This window comes from Talpa occidentalis, unplaced genomic scaffold, assembly GCF_014898055.3.
Source record: "Talpa occidentalis isolate TD23 unplaced genomic scaffold, MPIMG_talOcc4v2.1 talOcc4.1596, whole genome shotgun sequence".
In the NCBI taxonomy this organism is placed as follows: Eukaryota; Metazoa; Chordata; class Mammalia; order Eulipotyphla; family Talpidae; genus Talpa; species Talpa occidentalis.
This window is the reverse complement of record NW_023601649.1, coordinates 578-18,043: the sequence shown is the minus strand read 5'-3', so window position 1 is coordinate 18,043 and position 17,466 is coordinate 578. Positions and strand designations below refer to the sequence as shown.

The 17,466-nt window shown below is 52.8% G+C and overlaps 2 protein-coding genes across 3 annotated transcripts; one reads left to right on the top strand and one right to left on the bottom strand.

The window, feature by feature from the left end:
* The first annotated feature begins 139 nt into the window (after positions 1–139).
* LOC119246922 (NAD-dependent protein deacylase sirtuin-6-like) lies at positions 140–10,575 on the top strand. 2 transcript variants are annotated; one of them, XM_037513172.2, is made up of 8 exons: positions 140–257; positions 2,478–2,605; positions 4,988–5,170; positions 6,866–6,925; positions 8,327–8,422; positions 8,507–8,587; positions 9,231–9,354; positions 9,441–10,575. In XM_037513172.2, exons 1-8 carry the CDS (start codon positions 192–194, stop codon positions 9,756–9,758), a joined length of 1,056 nt encoding a protein of 351 aa, XP_037369069.1. In that variant the 5' UTR covers positions 140–191; the 3' UTR covers positions 9,759–10,575. The 2 variants fall into 2 exon arrangements, with proteins under 2 accessions (XP_037369069.1, XP_037369070.1); XM_037513173.2 differs by lacking the exon at positions 4,988–5,170 and having other exon boundaries at positions 155–257.
* A 498-nt stretch (positions 10,576–11,073) lies between these two features.
* On the bottom strand, positions 11,074–17,140 carry LOC119246923 (cyclic AMP-responsive element-binding protein 3-like protein 3; the record flags this gene model as incomplete). The annotated part of the gene is made up of 6 exons (XM_037513174.2): positions 11,074–11,860; positions 11,987–12,083; positions 12,306–12,390; positions 13,496–13,564; positions 16,085–16,191; positions 17,003–17,140. Coding segments are annotated over 6 exons (825 nt in total), but the record flags the coding sequence as incomplete, so codon positions are not given.
* Positions 17,141–17,466: the final 326 nt, after the last annotated feature.

The following is a 17,466-nucleotide window of genomic DNA, read 5'->3' as shown; positions in this document are numbered from 1 at the left end:
AAAGGAGGGCGCTTCCTCTTGCCATTAGTTAACATGGCGTCCGCGGCGACGGCACGCAGCGCATGCGCATTTGCGTGCGAGCAGCCAGGCGCGGGAGGGGAAGGCGGCTCCTCCTTCCTCCCATTGCCCCCATTTCCGGCGGAAGCGGCCTCAACAAGAGAAACTTTATTGTTCCCGTTGGGGCGGCGAGGATGTCGGTGAATTACGCAGCGGGGCTGTCGCCTTACGCCGATAAGGGCAAGTGCGGTCTTCCCGAGGTGAGCGCGACCGGGGTGTCCGAGGCCGGCCCTCTGGGATGCTGAGCCGGCGGCACCCGGCTGCAGCGGGGCATTGTGGGAATATCATGAGGCACCGAGGCTAGACAATGGGAGGGACTTCCCAATGAGGAGGGGGCGGGAAGTGACGCCCCCTGCGCGCCCCAGGACGCGGACACGCCCAGCTGCCGGTCAGCCTTGCTGGGACTGAGGCGAGGACCTGCTGGCCGAATTCTTGAAGTCATGAGGAGGGAGCAGGGCTTGTAGCTCCAAACAGAAGGCACTGCAGAGGCAAAGGCGGGGAGGTGGGATTAAACACACTTGGAAAGCAGATGCATCAGAGCTTTTCAGAGCCGTAACAGGACTCCAATGCCAAGCTGGGCAGTTAGCACAACCCTAAGGGGATGGAGAGGGGTTTTGAGCTGGGAGGGGCTTGGATGGATGTCAGTGTGGGTCAGAAGAACACCCTCAGACCCTGGGGCGGGGAGTGGAGGGGTAGTCACTTCTCTTCACTCCCGTACATAGGGGTGTTAAGGAGCATGGGCTCTCTACCTGACATCCTGCTTATTATGACACTAGGATTTTGAGCAAAACAAGCTTTATTGTGAATTGATTGGCAAGGAATCTGGAGATTAAACTAATCTGCCTCCTCCACCAAGGTTGTATGAGGTCATATAGGTTTAGGGAAGGGGGTTGAGAACAAAGGAGTTAAATTTTATCGGTTAAAGAGAGTGTTAGGGGCAAAGAAATGTGGGCTTGGCTGAAGTTCTTTGGCCAGTTCCATGAGAGTTCAGACATGAAAAAACACAAGGAAACTTTTCTTCAGATCACTGGAATTTTGAATTTCTGTTGTGGATCCCTCCCTTCTGGGTAGCCCTTCTCCTCTGCATTTTTGTCTGTCAACTCCTACTGACTTTGGAGCTCAGTTCAAGATTAGGCAGTGATCCTCCAGGCTTTGCTGTGTCTGCAAAAGCTAGTCTCAGAAAAGTTCAGATTTTTTTTTCTTTTGTGCTTTGGGGTCTAAAGGCAATTTAACATCATTTGCCTCAGTTACAGGGGGAGGCTTGCCCTAACCCACAACGGCTTGCTAATCAACTCTCAGATGGGTGAATCCCACCTGAAGATCCATTGGATTCTCCTGCCTGAAAAACATTTCTCCTGCCCCCAGAAACTGTGGTAGGCACTTTCCAGGTTCTGGGGCCATGCAGGGAAAAAGATAGTAGACATTTCCCTCCTTCTAGCAGGGAGACAGGCAAATAGCAAATAAATATAAGAAGACAGATGGCGGTAATTGCTAGGGAGAAAAATCGGAGGAATGAGGAGATCTGGGAGCTGCATTGAAACAAAGGCGACCCAGGATGCATCAGTGAACTGACTTTTTCTTAATTTTCTTTTATCACGGTAAAATCTACATAATATAAAGTTACCATCTTAAGTTCAATGGTTTTAAAACTACTCATGATGTTGTGCAACCACCCCCACCATCCATCTCCAGAACTTTCGCATCTTCCCAAACAGAAACTCTGTCCCCGTTAAACATGACCTCTCCATGCCCCAGCAGCCCCTGACACCCACCATCTATTTCCTGTCTGTATGGATTTGACTCTCTAGGGGCCTCCTGTGAGTTGGAATCACATTGTGTTTATTCTTTTGTGCCCGACTTATTTCACTGAATATCATGTCTTTGAGGTTCATCCATGCTGTAGCCCGAGTCAGAGTTTTCGTCCTTTTTTATGACTGAATGATATTCCAGTGTATGCACGGGCCACACTGTGTTTCTCCATTCATCCATCAGTAGACATTTGGGTTGCTGCCATGTTTTAGCTATTGTAAATAATGCCACGAAGAGTATGCAAGTGAGATATCTTTTAAGCCAAGACCAAAGTGAGGTGAGGAAGGGAGTCAAGTGGGGAGCTGGAATGGCCATGGCAAAGCCCGTGAGGCAGGACCACACCTGGCGTGTTGCAGGAACAGCACGTGGCTGGAGCAGAACGAGGGGGGACTAGGAGCAGGTTGTGCAGGGCCAAGCTGGCCACTGGGAGGTCTTGGGCTTTTACCTCAAGGGCGTGGGAGCCCTGGAGGGTTCTAGGCAGAGGAGGCACTAGCTGCTTTTTCCAGTCCCTTCTCTACCCCTGGGCAAGGTGGAGGCAGGTCACTCTGGTTAGTTGCCTTGCCACTGTGGGACACATTTTGACCCCTCCCTTCTGCTCTATCTCCCCATAGATCTTCGACCCCCCAGAGGAGTTGGAGCGGAAGGTGTGGGACCTGGCACAACTGGTGTGGCAGTCCTCCAACGTGGTGTTCCACACTGGTGCCGGCATCAGTACTGCCTCGGGCATTCCGGACTTCAGGTCTGTGAGCACTGGGAATGTCCCTTAGGGTCAAACCCAACATTCCTGGCATACCCCATTGGTTAGAACCTGGTCACGTGGCTTAGCTACAAGGGCTGCTGGGAAAGTCTTTTGACTGGGCTCACTGTGTATGGCTAAATGAATATTGGGGCTCTACTATTACCATAGAAAATGGGGAGAATCATTATCAAGGGCTATTCCACATTCACTGACAAATATTTTTTATTAGGTAAGCGGCTTAACTCTGGACCTCAGTTTCTTCACCTGTAAATGAGGGTGTGAGACCAAATAATGTCTAAGCTCCCCTCTGCTTCAGGCAACCTGTGTTAGATCAGAGGCTCGTTGCTGGGGTCTCAAACTGGTGGCCCCCTCAGTGCTGTTTGCATCCCTGCTCCAGAGCAGGCCTGGCACATCTGTGTTCTCTCCATGGCTGCTCAGGGCCCAGCTTGGACTCTCACAGCAGGAGTGCAGACCCCCCTCCACAGCACCCCCATAATCTGCCAGGGCTCCCCATTGCCACGCAGAAGAGTTCCAAGCATTTCTGGTGGGAAATTGAAGCGCTTTCTCAGCCAATCCTGGGTCATCTCCCCAATCTCAGCTCCTGTTGCTCCCCCTATAGCCCACAGACCACTTGTATTTCCCCAAACTTGTGGGGCTGTTGCTAGCCTCCAGGCCTTTGTTTACCACTCCTACCTGAGCCACCATGCCCTTTCATTTCGTAATTCAAGAGGCAGCTCAGCTTTCTCGAGAAAGCCTTCCCACACTCCACACAGCCCTTGCAGCTCACTAGGCCACCTCAGCCCCAGGTTCTTCTTTCTGTTCTAGCCCCACAGGGCTGGGGGGTTCTGTGTCACCTGTGTCCTCTCCCGATCAAGGATTCCGCCGGGGCAGGACCCTGCTATCACCCAGCACCATACCAGGCTTAGAGCAGCAGCAGTGAAGTGTTGGTTAAATTGAATCATTTTTGCCCTCCTGTACCACATTCTTCCTTCTTCCTTCCCTTCCTGTGTTCTCCCTCCCTGCCCCCATCTTGCTCTCTCCTCTGTCTTTCTGTTTGTCTCTGTCTCTCCTAAGTTCTTTTTTTTTTTTATAGAGGCATGTTTTTATTTATTTATTTGTTTGTTTGTTTGTTTATTTGTTTCGTTTATACATGCACTGGGTACAGTCAGAAGCACGGGAGGGTGAGAGAATTCACCAGAGCCAGAGCAGGGAGCAGAGCAGGCAGAAGGACCGAAGTACACTGCTGAGGGGGCAGCGGGCGGCAGGGGAGGTCTGCGCACCATGTGGGACCCTCCTCCGGTGGCCGGGAGCAGCCGGGGATTGAACCGGCGCCACAGAGGCCGCGGGCAGCTTCACAACCCAGCGCTCAACCACTGCGCCACTGGGGAGGCCCTTCTAAGTTCTTTTTTTTAAAGATTTATTTTATTTATACAAGAACTGGGGTACAGGCCAGAGGCACGGGAGGGTGAGAGAATTCACCAGAGCAGAGCAGGGAGCAGAACAGGCAGATGAACCAAAGACACTGCTGAGGGGAGCAGTGGGCGAGACAGAAGAGGTCTGCCGCGCCATGCACGTGTCTCCCTGGCCAACCGGGAATTGAACCAGCGCTGCAGAGTATGCGAACATCCTCACAGCGCTGCGCTCAACCCGCTGCGCCACCGGAGAGGCCCCTAAGTTCTTTTTGTGTCACTGTTACTGTCTCTCTCTGTCTTTTATTTCTGTTTCCAATTTTCTTTGTCTTTCTCTCTCTCTGATTTTTCTCTCTGTCTCTGATTTTCTGTCTGTTTTTTCTGCCACCTGATGATACCGGAAATAGACCAGATTCTGGTGCTGCCTGTCACTATGGAAAGCCAATAGGCAGAGACAGGAATTGAATCCATAGCCACTTTTATTTTTCAGATTGCTGGACAGTGATCTGGGAGAACAGTAGGTATAACCCCTGGCCAGGGGGTGGGGGCCAGGGATGGTGGCCAGCACACTGCAGAAACTGTTCTGCCATCTCATTTCTAGCTGGCTTTTTGTATGATGAGTCGGACGAAGACCACTGGTCATAAGCCAGCACCCCATCAGATCAGTCCATCGCAGTTGATTTTTCCTGTATCCATCATGTTCAGCCCCCACAGTTTGTTACCAGCCTGCGGGTTATCTTGTCCCTGGTACATCTGTAGGGGTCAATGTCTAACACTCCTTCCAGCATCACTGGGGCAGGAATCTCAGTTTAAAGAAAGCATTTTAGTTAAAAAAAATAAAAATAAAAATAAAATGCTTGCTTTAAACTAAGATTCCTGCCCCAGCGGTGCTGGAAGGAGTGTTAGACATTGACGCCTCCTAACACTAATTGCCTAATTCCTAAACTCTCTCTCCCGTCCCTGCCACCTTCAGGGGCCCTCATGGCGTCTGGACCATGGAGGAGCGGGGCCTGGCCCCCAAGTTCGACACCACATTTGAGAGCGCCCAGCCCACGAAGACCCACATGGCGCTGGTGCAGCTGGAGCGCGTGGGCCTCCTCCGCTTCCTGGTCAGCCAGAATGTGGATGGGCTGCACGTGCGCTCCGGCTTCCCCAGGTAACAGGTGACTCTCACCATGCTGGACCGTGGGCAGGCCTCCCCTTTCTCTAGGCCGTGGTTCCCTCACCTGTAAAATGGGTCTTGATGGAAGCCCCTCCTTTAAGCTTATGTGATGATTCAGCAAGGCAGCCAGGGAGAGCGTTCAGTCCTTCGTAAACCCACGCTGTCACCTTCAGCACCTCCTGGGCACCTCTCCGGAACTGGCCTCTCCTTTCCTGGACCGTGGGCATCCCCACCCTGAACTGTCTAGATCTCTGTTCTCTGGTGCATGGCGGCATCTGAGCCCAGGCCATCTCTTGGCATTGCAGCTCAGCCAGAAGTGGCTACAAAAGCTCCCTCCCCTGGGGCCTGGCCAGGGGTTGGGGGCTGGGGGTGGTGGCCAGCATCTAGAATTTGCAGTTGGGTTTTAATATCTGTCTTTATTACTTTTATACTGCCTGTGACCATGACATCTGGGTAGAGAGACTGAGTCCTTAGCATTAAGGGTTCTGCCCTTCCTTACCCCACCTTGCCTGAGCCTTGCTGGGCATGGGGGATAACAGCACATTCACTGGTTTATATGAGTGGCCGGACGCTCCACAGGCAAGGAGGGGTGAGGGAGAGGACTTGTCTCTGTAAAGGCGGCTGTCCCCTGCCCTGCTGAAGTGGGCCTGACTCCTGACTCTAGCTAGCCCTTTGCCATAGAAATGAATTTTCTCCCGGAGTCAGGTAGCTCTTACAACCTGGAGATGCTGCCAAGTCCTGCGGCTTCATGCCTTTCAACGTAAATACCTGAGAAAACAGCACTCCAGTGTCCACCGCTGGGCTTACGGGGGCCCTGGTCTGGGCTGTGGCCTTTCTGGTCAGAGGAATTCACTTAGATGGCTACAGACCTGACTCTTAAGACCTGTGTAGACATTTCTAGAAATGAAAGAAAACGTTCTCTCACTTTATAGCTAATACATTTCCATGGCCTTGGAGGTAAGAAATCCAGGGGCGTTTGTTTCCACACACAGCTGGATAACGAGGTGGCATGGGGTGTGTAGGCAGATTGGAAGGGAGGCAAAGCAACCTTTTGACTTCTTGGAGCTGGGAGGGATTATTGGGGAGAGATAGGTGAGTGGGGAGTTTGAACGGGGAAGTCTGAGAGGCTGCATATTGGAACAGGGACATGAAGGGAGCCAAGGAGCAGAGCCATCCGGCTTGGTTGTTGTTCCCCCAAAACAAGTCTAGGGTTGGACATTGTTGTCCCATTTCATAGATGGAGGCTGAGGCACAGGGAGGTTAAGTGACCTGCCCAGGGTCACATAGCTGAAAAACAACAGTGCTAGGAGTTGATCCCATGTTCTTCTGCCTCTGAAGTCCATATGTCAGGGCCACCCAGTGCCTAAGTCCTCCTTGCAAACTGGAAACAAGACTTTCTGTCCTTTGGAGCTGACCTCATTGGGGGCTTCTAACACATTCGTGGATGGAGTTTGTGAATACACTGCCCTCATGTGAAGGTGGGGTCAGCCTCGGGGGTTCAGAGATGTTGGGCTATCTGCTCAGGGTTGCACAGCATGGATGGTGGAGTCAGAGCTGGAGGAGCTGGAGAAAGGGAGCCCTTGGGGCTTGCAGATAAGGGATTGGGGGGGTTTCCTGGAGGAGACAACCTGAAGCCTCGGGATTCGGGGATCCCACTGCCTACCAAGGCTCTTCCTTCTTCTTCCACAGGGACAAGCTGGCAGAGCTCCACGGAAACATGTTTGTAGAAGAATGTGCCAAGTGTAAAACGTGAGTGCCGTGTGGCAGTGGGGCCCCCTATGGCATCATTCCCCAGTTAGGCTCTGCAGAAGGGCCTTGTGAGTTGAACCTGGTATTCCCAGAGACTTGCGGGATGGGATGAGACTTGGAAGGGGGGTTGTCTTCCTTCTGTGGTGGTGTATTTGTTTCCGGTGGCTGCTGTAGCAAACTCAGTGATGTACAGCAGCCGTCTGATAGTCTGGAAGCCAGAATCTAGAAAGGAAGGTGTTGCACGAAGGGAGTGCTCGCTCTGAAACCCACAATCCTACCCTGCCTCTTCCACCTTCTGGTGGCTTCCAACACCCATGGCCATAGACACCTCACTCCTGCCTCTGTCCGTTGTTATGTGCCCCTGTGTCCCCTCTTATAGACACCAGGGCCATGTGGATTAAGGGTCATCCTTCCCCAGCATGACCTCATCTGAACTCATCACATCTGCAAAGATCCTGCTTCCAAATAGGTCACATTGTGAGGTCCTGGGAGTTAGGACCCCAACATACCTTTTTGGCTGTAGAGTGTGACCCCATTTTGGGGAGGCTGAACCAGAGCCCCTCCTGGAGCAGGTAGGCTGTGGCTGTCTCCCCCTGCTGGGTAAGCAGCCTCACAGGAGTGGGTTCCTTGGGGGACACCTCCCTGCAGGAGGACGCTCTGCGATCACACCACACGTGGGGCCCCCACATTAAAAACTTTTCTCCAGAATTTTTGGGAAAAATTTCAAACCTATAGAAAACTCACGAGAATTTTCCAATGGTTCACCTAAACCAAGAAGTAATGACTTTTTCTCTCAAGGGCCAGATAGATATTCCCAGCTTCGTGGGCAGGCATGACCGTCGTGACTGCTGGCTCTGCCCTTGTCTGGCCAGGAGCACACCTGGGAGCGGGTGTGCCAGCACAACTTTCTGTACAGAAGCTGGGTTTAATCCTGGGCCCCAGAGTTTGCTGGTCCCCTCCCGGGCTGGTTAGATAATTGTGACAAATTCGCCACAGTGTGTTTTTCCTTCTGTCTCTGTTACTAGTATTCCCTGCCTGTTGGAAAGCAAAGTGACAGACTGCCTCCCCCTCTGCCTCTAAACTACAAGGAGCCGCACTGTTCTCTCCCACAGCCAAAGTGCAGACATTAAAGTTGGGCAATGTGATTCCATCCCCAGTGCGCCCACCGCCACTGGTGCTCTCCTGGCCCAGGGTCATGCTTTGCATGCCATTGTCATGTCTTTTGTCTCAATCTACAACACTTTCTGACCTCTTATTTCCATGCTGCTGACATTGTGAAGCAGCCAGGCCAGCTGTTTCCTCATGCTCACATTCCCTCCCCGCTCCCTGGGAGAAAATCTGGGGCTAAAGAGGCAGGCCGTGGGCTGACCGCACCGACCCACCGTCTCCTCCCCCACACAGGCAGTATGTCCGGGACACCGTCGTGGGCAGCATGGGCCTCAAAGCCACTGGCCGGCTCTGCACAGTGGCCAAAGCAAGAGGGCTGAGGGCCTGCAGGTGAGTGACCCCTCCCAGTTTCCTGCAGGGGGGTGGTTGCTGTGTGTCCACACTGACTCTTCCACCCCACCTTCACCATGGCAGGGGGGAGCTGAGAGACACCATCCTGGATTGGGAAGACGCCCTGCCTGATCGGGACCTTACTCTCGCAGATGAGGCCAGCAGGTCTGATCCCCATACGAGCCCAGGGTGGGGCTGGGGGAGAACAGTGAAAACACAGCCAGCTCCAGCACTGAGCAGGGGACTCCAGCCCAGAGGTAGTGTCAGGGAAGACTTCCTGGAGGAGGAGTCCGGCACCTTCTTTGGGCCTGTTTCCCCCAGATCATGGCAGCTTTTATGTCCTGAGCCTTCCCACACACCTGGCCCTGGCTTTCACATACTCCAGGCCTTCCCATAGCCTGAGGTGGCTGCTGCTTCTGGCCCATTTTATGGGCAAGAATACAGGCTTTGGCAAAGTGACCTCTCCGTCCAGTGTTACTTAGATGAGAAGTAACTGAACTGGGGTTCAAGGAGCCCAGCTATCAAAGCTTCTGCCCAGATCAACAGGGTAGGGCGGTGGCTCAGGCAGAAGACTAATGGCAAGGGCAGGATTCAGGGACGTTGGGACTGGCTTGGGAAGCATAGGCCTTTGAGAGCAGAGATGGGTGTAGTATGAGCCCAGGTCACTGCGCTGGTGTCTTGGCACCCGAGGGGGGCTGAGGCTATGGGGTTGAGGGAGATGTCAGCATCCCCATCAGCCTCTTGGGCAGGAGAAGGCTGCAGAAGCCTTCAAGGAGGGGCTCAGGGTAACCCCTTCGCCTGGCCCCAGGAACGCAGACCTGTCAATCACTTTGGGCACCTCCCTGCAAATCCGGCCCAGCGGGAACCTGCCATTGGCCACCAAGCGCAGAGGAGGCCGGCTGGTCATCGTCAACCTTCAGCCCACCAAACACGTATGTGCGGGAGCCTGCCCCTGACATTCCCTGGTCCCGAACCCCCACAAGACCCGGCCTCCACTAGCTCTTCCCGTCTTCCGTAGGACCGCCACGCAGACCTGCGCATCCACGGCTATGTAGACGAGGTCATGACCCGGCTCATGAAACACCTGGGCCTGGAGATTCCTGCCTGGGATGGCCCCCGCGTGCTGGAGAAGGCATTGCCGCCTCTGCCCCGCCCGCCTGCCCCCAAGCTGGAGCCCAAGGAGGAGGCACCTGCCCATCCCAGCAGCCCTGCGCCCGCCAGTCCCAAGCAGGAGCCCAAAGCCGAGCCTTGCACACAGCACAACGGGTCAGGGCCTACTAGCCCCAAAAGGGAGCAGCTGGACAGTCCTGTCCCCCACAGCCCCCCAAAAGGGTGAAGGCAGAGGTGATTCCCAGCTGACCAGGGGACTCAGGGGAGGGTGGAACTTTTTTGTAGAAACCACGGTTTTGTTTTCTAACAAACACTTTGTTACTTGTTTCTCCCCTTTGAGGGGTACAATTCAGTATGCCGAGAGTGAGGTTCCAAGTCCTGGGGCAGTTTTGCCTTTGTGTCTCTCTTTGGCTTTAAGGGCTTCTGGTGGGTACCTGGGAAAGAGCACCCACTGCTCCCCACACCTTGGACCGTGACCTTGGAGCTGACACCCCAGGCACCTGCACTGCCCCATGCCTCAGCCCCTGACTCAGGATGCTCTGGGGAAATATGCCTTGCCGGGCCCTGGTTTCCAGACTAATGGGGATATTACCCCCCTCTGCCCCTTGGGCTCTCACACTCCTCAACTCCTGCCTCCCCAAGACACTTCACAGCCCCTCAAGGAAGGGAAGGAGGCAGAATCACTCTTTGGGGGACAAACTCAGGCTGGGACAGTATGGAGGCCGCACTCACTGCCTTTGGGGCTGGAAGGAGAACTGGGTGGGCCCACCTGGCGTCCTCCAGACTTCCCAAAGTCTTCAATGCAATAAAAGAACTTGCATATGAGTCTGTGTTTAATTTACACTACCTAGATCCTGGGCCCTGAGGACAGGAATGTGTGGCCAGCACAGTGGAAATTTCTGTGCAACCCCCGCCTGTTGTGAATGAGGGTGATGCTGAAGCTGGAGGTCCTTGAGCCCTTAGTTTGTAATTACAAACTTGTATGTGTGATTTTTTAAAATATTTGCCTTCCTCTAGTAGCCCGTGAGCTCCTCGAGGAGACTGGACACATCTTTAAGGCGCGATTGCTGCTCCCTGAGCGCCTGCGCACGGTGGGAGGGGTTGGGGAGGAGAGAGAGGGGCAGGACGGCTCGTTGAGGAGACAGCGCTGGCTCGGCCCGGCCCATTCCTCCGCGGTTGTGACCTTGGGCTGGTCATTTCGCTACCGACCCTTCAGTTTCTCGATCGGTAAAACAAGCAAGGTGGAAGGCTGCGCCGACCCCTTTGAAAACACTCTTACAGAGACCCTGGAGCGCCCCCAGAGCCTTCAGACCACGCGCTCCGGGCGCGCCCTTAGCGCCACCGCCGCTCTCCGAGGTGCTGAAGGTGCGCCTGGCAGCTCGCCGGCCATAGCTCCAGAGGCGGCTGGTAGAGTGCGTTCTGGGGTACCCGCACCTCACTCCCCTATCCCAGACTGGCCTAGCCCCTACTCGAGATCTGGAGCCCCTAGACCCCACTTCAGCCCCATCCCAATGCCTCTGTGCCAGCTGTGTTCTGTCAACAATATTTTATTAAGGATTAACAGCAGTTTTAGAAAAGGGAATCGCCATGGGCCGTGGCCACCCCGAATTTGGAACCCAGCTCATTCTCTGGAGCCAGGATCCCTGCGGTCTTAGCTGCTTCCTCCTCCCAGTGCGACCGGCCGGGCAGGGAGGCGTCCCGGGCAGGGAGCTGGTGAGGCATGCTGTGCCAGTGTGGTTGCTTGGGTCTGTGGCTCAGTCTGCATGCGCCTGCCTGTCTCTGCCGGCTGGGTCAGTGTATTTCTTAAGGCTTTGTGGCCTTGCTTTTGAGCATCAGTTTCTGCAGGTGTCTGGGTCCCGGGAGAGTGTGAATTTGTGCATGGCCATCCTGGCATGTCCACTGCATCTCCACCTTGCCTCCAGTCCCCACACCTGTTGTCCACTGAGTATGCACTGAAGTGGTCCTGGGCAGAGGGGCCTGGGGCATGTCTGGGTCGTGCTCACAACTCCTCCCCTGCTGCCTCCAGACCCAAAAGCCCTGGGCTGAACACTGGTTTAGGCAAGGCCCAGTCCAGCAAGGTGGCCCAGTCCAGCAGGGAGGCCCAGTCCAGCTCCATTATGTTGCCCTGGACCAGGGTCGAGTTGTCCAGTTCCTCTGTCGAGTTGTCCATAGCTTGCACGTCTTGGGATTCCCAGTCTGCCCCAGGGCTTCCTGGAGGGTCTTCTTGGGGTGTGCCAGTCTTGAGCTGGGGTCCTGGAGCATCGGAGCCTGGCGTGATGTCGGGGGCCACACGGGATGCAGCGTCGTTGTGCAAAGTTCTGGAGAAAACTGAGCAAGGGTTTGGAGGCCATGAGGGCTGGAGTAAAGGGCTGGTATCCCTTCTTCCCTAGCCCACAGCCTCAGAGGCACGGTATGGGGGCTTGTCCCAGGGGATTGAAGTGGGAGCCCACTTACCTCGCACAGGTGCGAAATCTCCGGGGCTCTCCGCTTTGTTGGGGGTGAAGGGGCTGATGGAGGGGAGGACGATGAGGGCGAAGGAGAGCAGCAGAACCTGGCAGAGATGGGGGTGGGGTCACCCCATCCCACTCCCTCCCCTGCAAGCTTGCTCATCTCATGGGCAGGGAAACTGACACCCAGAAGACTGACTGGGGCGTGAGCTGGGGCTCAGGACCGGGCTCCTACTCCTCTCACCTCCCCGCTGCAGTCCTTCTGCCAAGGCCTGGGAACCACCTTATGGACAATTGGGGCCAGCAGAATTGGGGCCAGGACTTACAGCTATGCAGGTGCCCGTTTGGGCCGACTTGTTGGTGGACTGTACCACAATGGCCTGCAGCTTCTTCAACTGCTCCAAGAGGGACCTTGGAAGGAGCAAGCAGACTTTGCTGAGCCATACAGGACCTGGATCTGGCTCCCCATTCATATCTAGGGACCCCCCCCAACCTGGTTGATGTCTGAATTTCACCTCTGAAGACTCTGCTGCTCTCAAAAGTCTCAGATCCTCCCTCTTTGAGTCAATAAATCATAGAACACCCCACCCACTTCTTTGCCACTCCTCTCCCACATCCAGTCACCATCATGGCTCCTGGAGGTCAGCCCAGCCCCTGCTGCCCCCCTAGGTTTCAAGCTCCATGCAGCAGCCCAAGGGTGCTTTCGATTGCAGATTCACTTCTCCCAGCCCTCCCAAGGCTCTCATCCCTTTAGAGTGAAAAACCTAAGTTTCCCCTGTGGCCCACAAGTCCTTGCATGACCCGCCCCTATTCCCCCCTGCCCTCGGCACCTCCCTCTTCCCCTTTGGATAACTCTGCTCCAGCTAAATTGTTCTCCTTGCTGTCCTGTCCTTCAACACACAAGCATTGCTGTCTCAGGACCTTTGCACTGGCTGTTTCTTCTGTGCCAAGGACATGTTCCTCCAGCTCATTTTGTAGCTGGTTCTTTCTCATCCATCATGTCTCATAGGTGTCCCCCACCCCAGGACCTTTACTCTGCTTTACTTTACTGTGGCTATCATTATTTGAATAATCTTTTGTATATTTTTGTCTTGAGTATGTCTCCTACTGGACCATGAGTTCTTTAAGTGGAGGGACTGTGTCTGTTTTCTTCCATGTTGTGGTCATAGTGCCAAGAACGATGCCTGGTGCAGAGTAGATGCTAAACAAATATTAAATGACACACCCCTTAGATAGAATCACCTGTAGTTATCCAATATGCTGCGCCCCTAACCTTTAGCCATTGTATGTGCCATTTCTTCCACTGGGAGCAGTTTTTCCCTAGTGAACTCTTAAACATCCTTCAAGATCCCAAATACAAATTCCCTCCTCCATGCCACTTGCTTCATTTTCATATGGAGCCCTTAACCACTGCTCTCTCCTGCCATCAGACAAGTGGTCCCCACCCATGTCCATCATCCTGAAAGAGACTCTGGGAACTACCCCCCTTCTCTGCCCCAGTTAGACCAAGACTCACAGGTTCTGCTTCTCAAGCTGTAAGACCTTTCTCTGAAGTTCCTGGTTCTGAGCAGTACAGGCTGACATTCTGCAGGGAAAATGCCAGAGTGAAATTCAGAACATGCCTGTCACCATCCAAGTGATGTCTCCCTGTGAGGCCCCACTTTACAGGCAAGGAACCTCAGGCCAGAGAAGGAAGCCACTCAGCCAGTCACTTGGCAAGTCTGTGATGGCCAGGATTCGAACCCAAGAACCCTGATCCTCATTCCCAACTCTGCATTGATGTGGGTGGCTTCATTCAATTCTGAGCCCACAGGGTTGGGAAGGGAAGACCAAATTCAGGCAGTGTTGCTTTCAGAATATGGCATAGCAGGGCGATCAGGATTCAAGGAGACCTGAGTTGTAATCCTCAACTTGCCTGTGACCTTACTTTCTTACTCAACCCCCTCATCTGTAAAATGGAGATAATTAACTAGCTCATAGAGTGAGAGGGAGAATTATATGAAATAAAATTGGTAAGGGGTTTAGCAGATTGCCATTGAAGAATAAAACCATGGTGATCATTTCCTCCTGGGTTCTGGGGTCCAGGCTGGGGGATTCTACATTTCCCATCCACATCCATCCATGAATGTATTTTTTGGGCCAGATCACTCAGATGTGGAGTTGAAATACTCAAATCAGGGGATGAGGATGAGCATGAGTTGGGTACATCTCCACCCCCAAAGCAGAGGTGTGTGGATCATGAGACATGCAAATGTGGGGGCAGAAGTTTTATAGGGAACTTTTGGATAAATCCCCATCTTGAGACCTGAGGACTCTTAGACGTGCCATAGACCTGCCATATTGGACAGCAGATGCAATTACATACTTTGTTCTCCTGGAAGGAAAATGAGAATCTAGGGTTCCTTTTCCAGAAGAGAAATCAAGAATATCTCATCCAGGGGAGAGAACAGACTCCCTCCCACCACCACAGAAAGGCTCTTCTATAAATGTAAACTACATGACAATGACAATAATATAAAACAAAATGTGTGAGATGAAGCTAAAGCAGTGCTAAAAGGTAAATGGATAGTCTTACAATATTCAGCAACCTGAGCAGACACATTTTCAAATTAGCAAAAAATAAAAAGATAAGGAAGATGGAGGTAGGGAGAAGGAGGAGGACGAGGCAGAGAAGAATCTCCCTGAAAAATAAAGCAGCAAGAGCAGATGTAATAAATATCTTTCTAGCTGAAAGAACTAGAAAACAGGGCCTCCCTGGTGATGCAGAGGTTGAGCGCTGGGTTGCGAAGCTGCCTGCAGCCTCTGCAGCACCGGTTCGATCCCTGGCTGCTCCCCGGCCACCGGAGGAGGGTCCCACATGGCGCACAGACCTCTCCTGCCGCCCGCTGCTCCCCTCAGCACTATACTTCGTCAGTCTGCCTGTTCTGTTCTCCGCTCTGGCTCTGGTGAATCCTCTCACCCTCCCGCACTTCTGACTGTACCCAACGCTTGTATAAATAAATAAATAAATCTTTAAAAAAAAAAAGAAAACAAAAATACAATTAGGTGGGAGGAAAAACCAGTACTTCATCCTCTGAAAAGATTAATAAACAAACTGGTGAAACTGGTCAAGATAAAGAAGAGAGAAAGCAAGAGCTATTAAATAACTAGACAGCACAGAGAGTAGAAATAATAGTGGAGAATTAAGAACAATTTCATGTCGGACCTCCCTGATGGCACAAGGGGTTAAGAGGCAACCCATGAAGCTATCTTCAGCCACTACAGCACAAGTTCAATCCCCGGCCAGGGAGATACCCACATGGTGCAGCAGACCTCTCTGTCTTGCCTGCTGCTCCCCTCAGCAGTGTATTTCAGTCAGTCTGCCTGTTCTGCTCCCCACTCTGTCTCTGGTGAATCCTCTCACCTCCCCCCACACACACCTCTGGCCTGAACCCTAGCTCTTGTATGCATAAATAAATAAATCTTTAAAAAAGAGAGAGAGAAAAGAACAATTTGATGTCAATAAATTTGAAATGGATGACTTCCCTGGAAGCTATGACATCCCAACACTGACTCAGGAAGAAATAGAAAAGTCACATAGACCTATAATGTTCAGTAAAGTCACTCTTGTTTTAAGCAGGGAGCTCATCCCAAGCTCACTTTATGCGTCTGTTACAAAATAAAATGGAGCTATCCCCACCCCCATTTCCTCAATGAGCTAAAAGAGGTAACTGGCTGAAATGGGGTGCACAGTTTTTAAGTTGAGGAAGTTCTTCCAAGAATGAGCGCCATCTGTTCTCCCCAATCCAAGGAAGGATGACCACTCTGAGGACCAGGGATGCTCAGACCAGGGAAGTAAGTATTCTGTCTTCAACAAGACGGATAATACCTCCTGCTTTCTTGGCACCACATCGTGCAAGGGATAAAAGGACACTAAAGCCTTGCTCTGTGCCAACTGCAGGCCTATCTCCATTCTCGCAATGCACATGAAACACGGTCTCTCCCAGCGAGGGAAAGCGGCTCTGATTTTACCAGGCCCTATAAACCTGAACGCAGCCACCTTACACTCCTCCTTCTGGGCCTCAGTTTCCACCCTCAGTGTGTTGGCCAGGGTCCCCAGTCTTACCGAGTTTCTAGGCCATCAATATATTCCTTCTTCTTTTTCCGACTCTCTTGGGCAGACTGTTTGTTCCGGATTTTCCGGCGGATTTTTTTCAGCACTCGCTCCTCATACTGAGAGTAAAATGGGGAAGAGGCTGAGTCAGTCTGGAGGATCCACTCTGCGGTCCAGACCCAAGAACTTCCTCCCATTCTCATCCCAAGTGAGTTACCCCAGGCTCAAGGGTTTGGGGACAGTTTCCTGATGACTCGAAGAGCAGCTCTTCTCTCCTCCCTAAATTCTGTAGGAGAATCCTGGGTCCTGATGGTCTTCCCAGCTTCCAGTCCCAGCTAGTAACTGGTGACCAGACTGTGCGCTGGTACAATTGCGCCCCCTTCTCACTGTCTATGCGACCAGCACCTTTCCCTGGGCCAGCCGGGATCAGGACTCTTCTGACACGCTCAGGTACTGATATTGGGTGAAATGGGCTGGGAGCCCACACCAGCTACTCAGTTACTGATCGTTGCCTGTGTGGAAGGTGTGGGAGTGTGGGAGCAGGCTACGCAGTTACAGAGTCTTAGATAACACCAGGTAGGGAAAATGTCAGCTGCCAATTCAAACATTTATGAAATGTGGTATGGTACAATCAAACAGGTCTGCAGGATACACCTGGACTTCAGGTCACCCATTTTATGAGCTCTGGCCTACAGGAGCTAAGGCAGAAGGAAGCTCGCAGAGCCAAAACCGTGCCTTGCCAGCCCCAAATCCACCCTTGGTTCCTGGCTGGCAAGCACTGCCCACCATGTTGGCTTTTAGGATGACTTTTCTGGGTCTGGTAGCCGACACATCCTAACATTCTAGTGTGGCAGGCCTCAAGGTGAGACTCATGGGTATGTAGCACAGGAAAGGGGGTGAGATCCAGGGGTAGGGGTCCCACTGACTCGCCTTGGTGAGGGGCAGCTGGGTGGGCAGCATGATGCCTTCTTTGGCCAGCAGCTTCTTCTCATCCTCTGTCAACACCAGTTCCTGACTCTGCCCGATCCCAGGTCGCAACAGGTGAGGGGCTGTGGGGTGATGCGGCTGCTAAGGAAAAACCAGGGAAAATGCATTGGGGGCAAAGACACAACAGACAGCCTCTGGGAAGTCAAAGAGGCATTCAATTTAAGAAACCATCAATCCATCCACTGCAGAGTCCTCACTGGCACTCAGGCTCAAAAGCACCCGTGCAAAGCCTCTTGACCCAGTGATTCCACTTCTGGGGATTCCACAGATCCCTCACACTCATGCAAAGTGATGTGCATACAAGCTTTTCATTTGTTTGACAAATAATCATCTGTCAGCAACTTACTGAGCATCCACTACATGTCAGGCACTGTTCTAGGCTCTGAACACTCATAACTACGCTGTCT

Bases quoted from the DNA above. Each gene is read 5' to 3' on its own strand.
- LOC119246922 (XM_037513172.2), top strand. From the start codon at position 192: ATGTCGGTGAATTACGCAGCGGGGCTGTCGCCTTACGCCGATAAGGGC. The intron at 5,171-6,865 runs GTAACAGGTGAC...CTTCTTCCACAG, and splicing joins GTGCGCTCCGGCTTCCCCAG to GGACAAGCTGGCAGAGCTCC. The intron at 8,423-8,506 runs GTGAGTGACCCC...TCACCATGGCAG, and splicing joins AGAGGGCTGAGGGCCTGCAG to GGGGGAGCTGAGAGACACCA.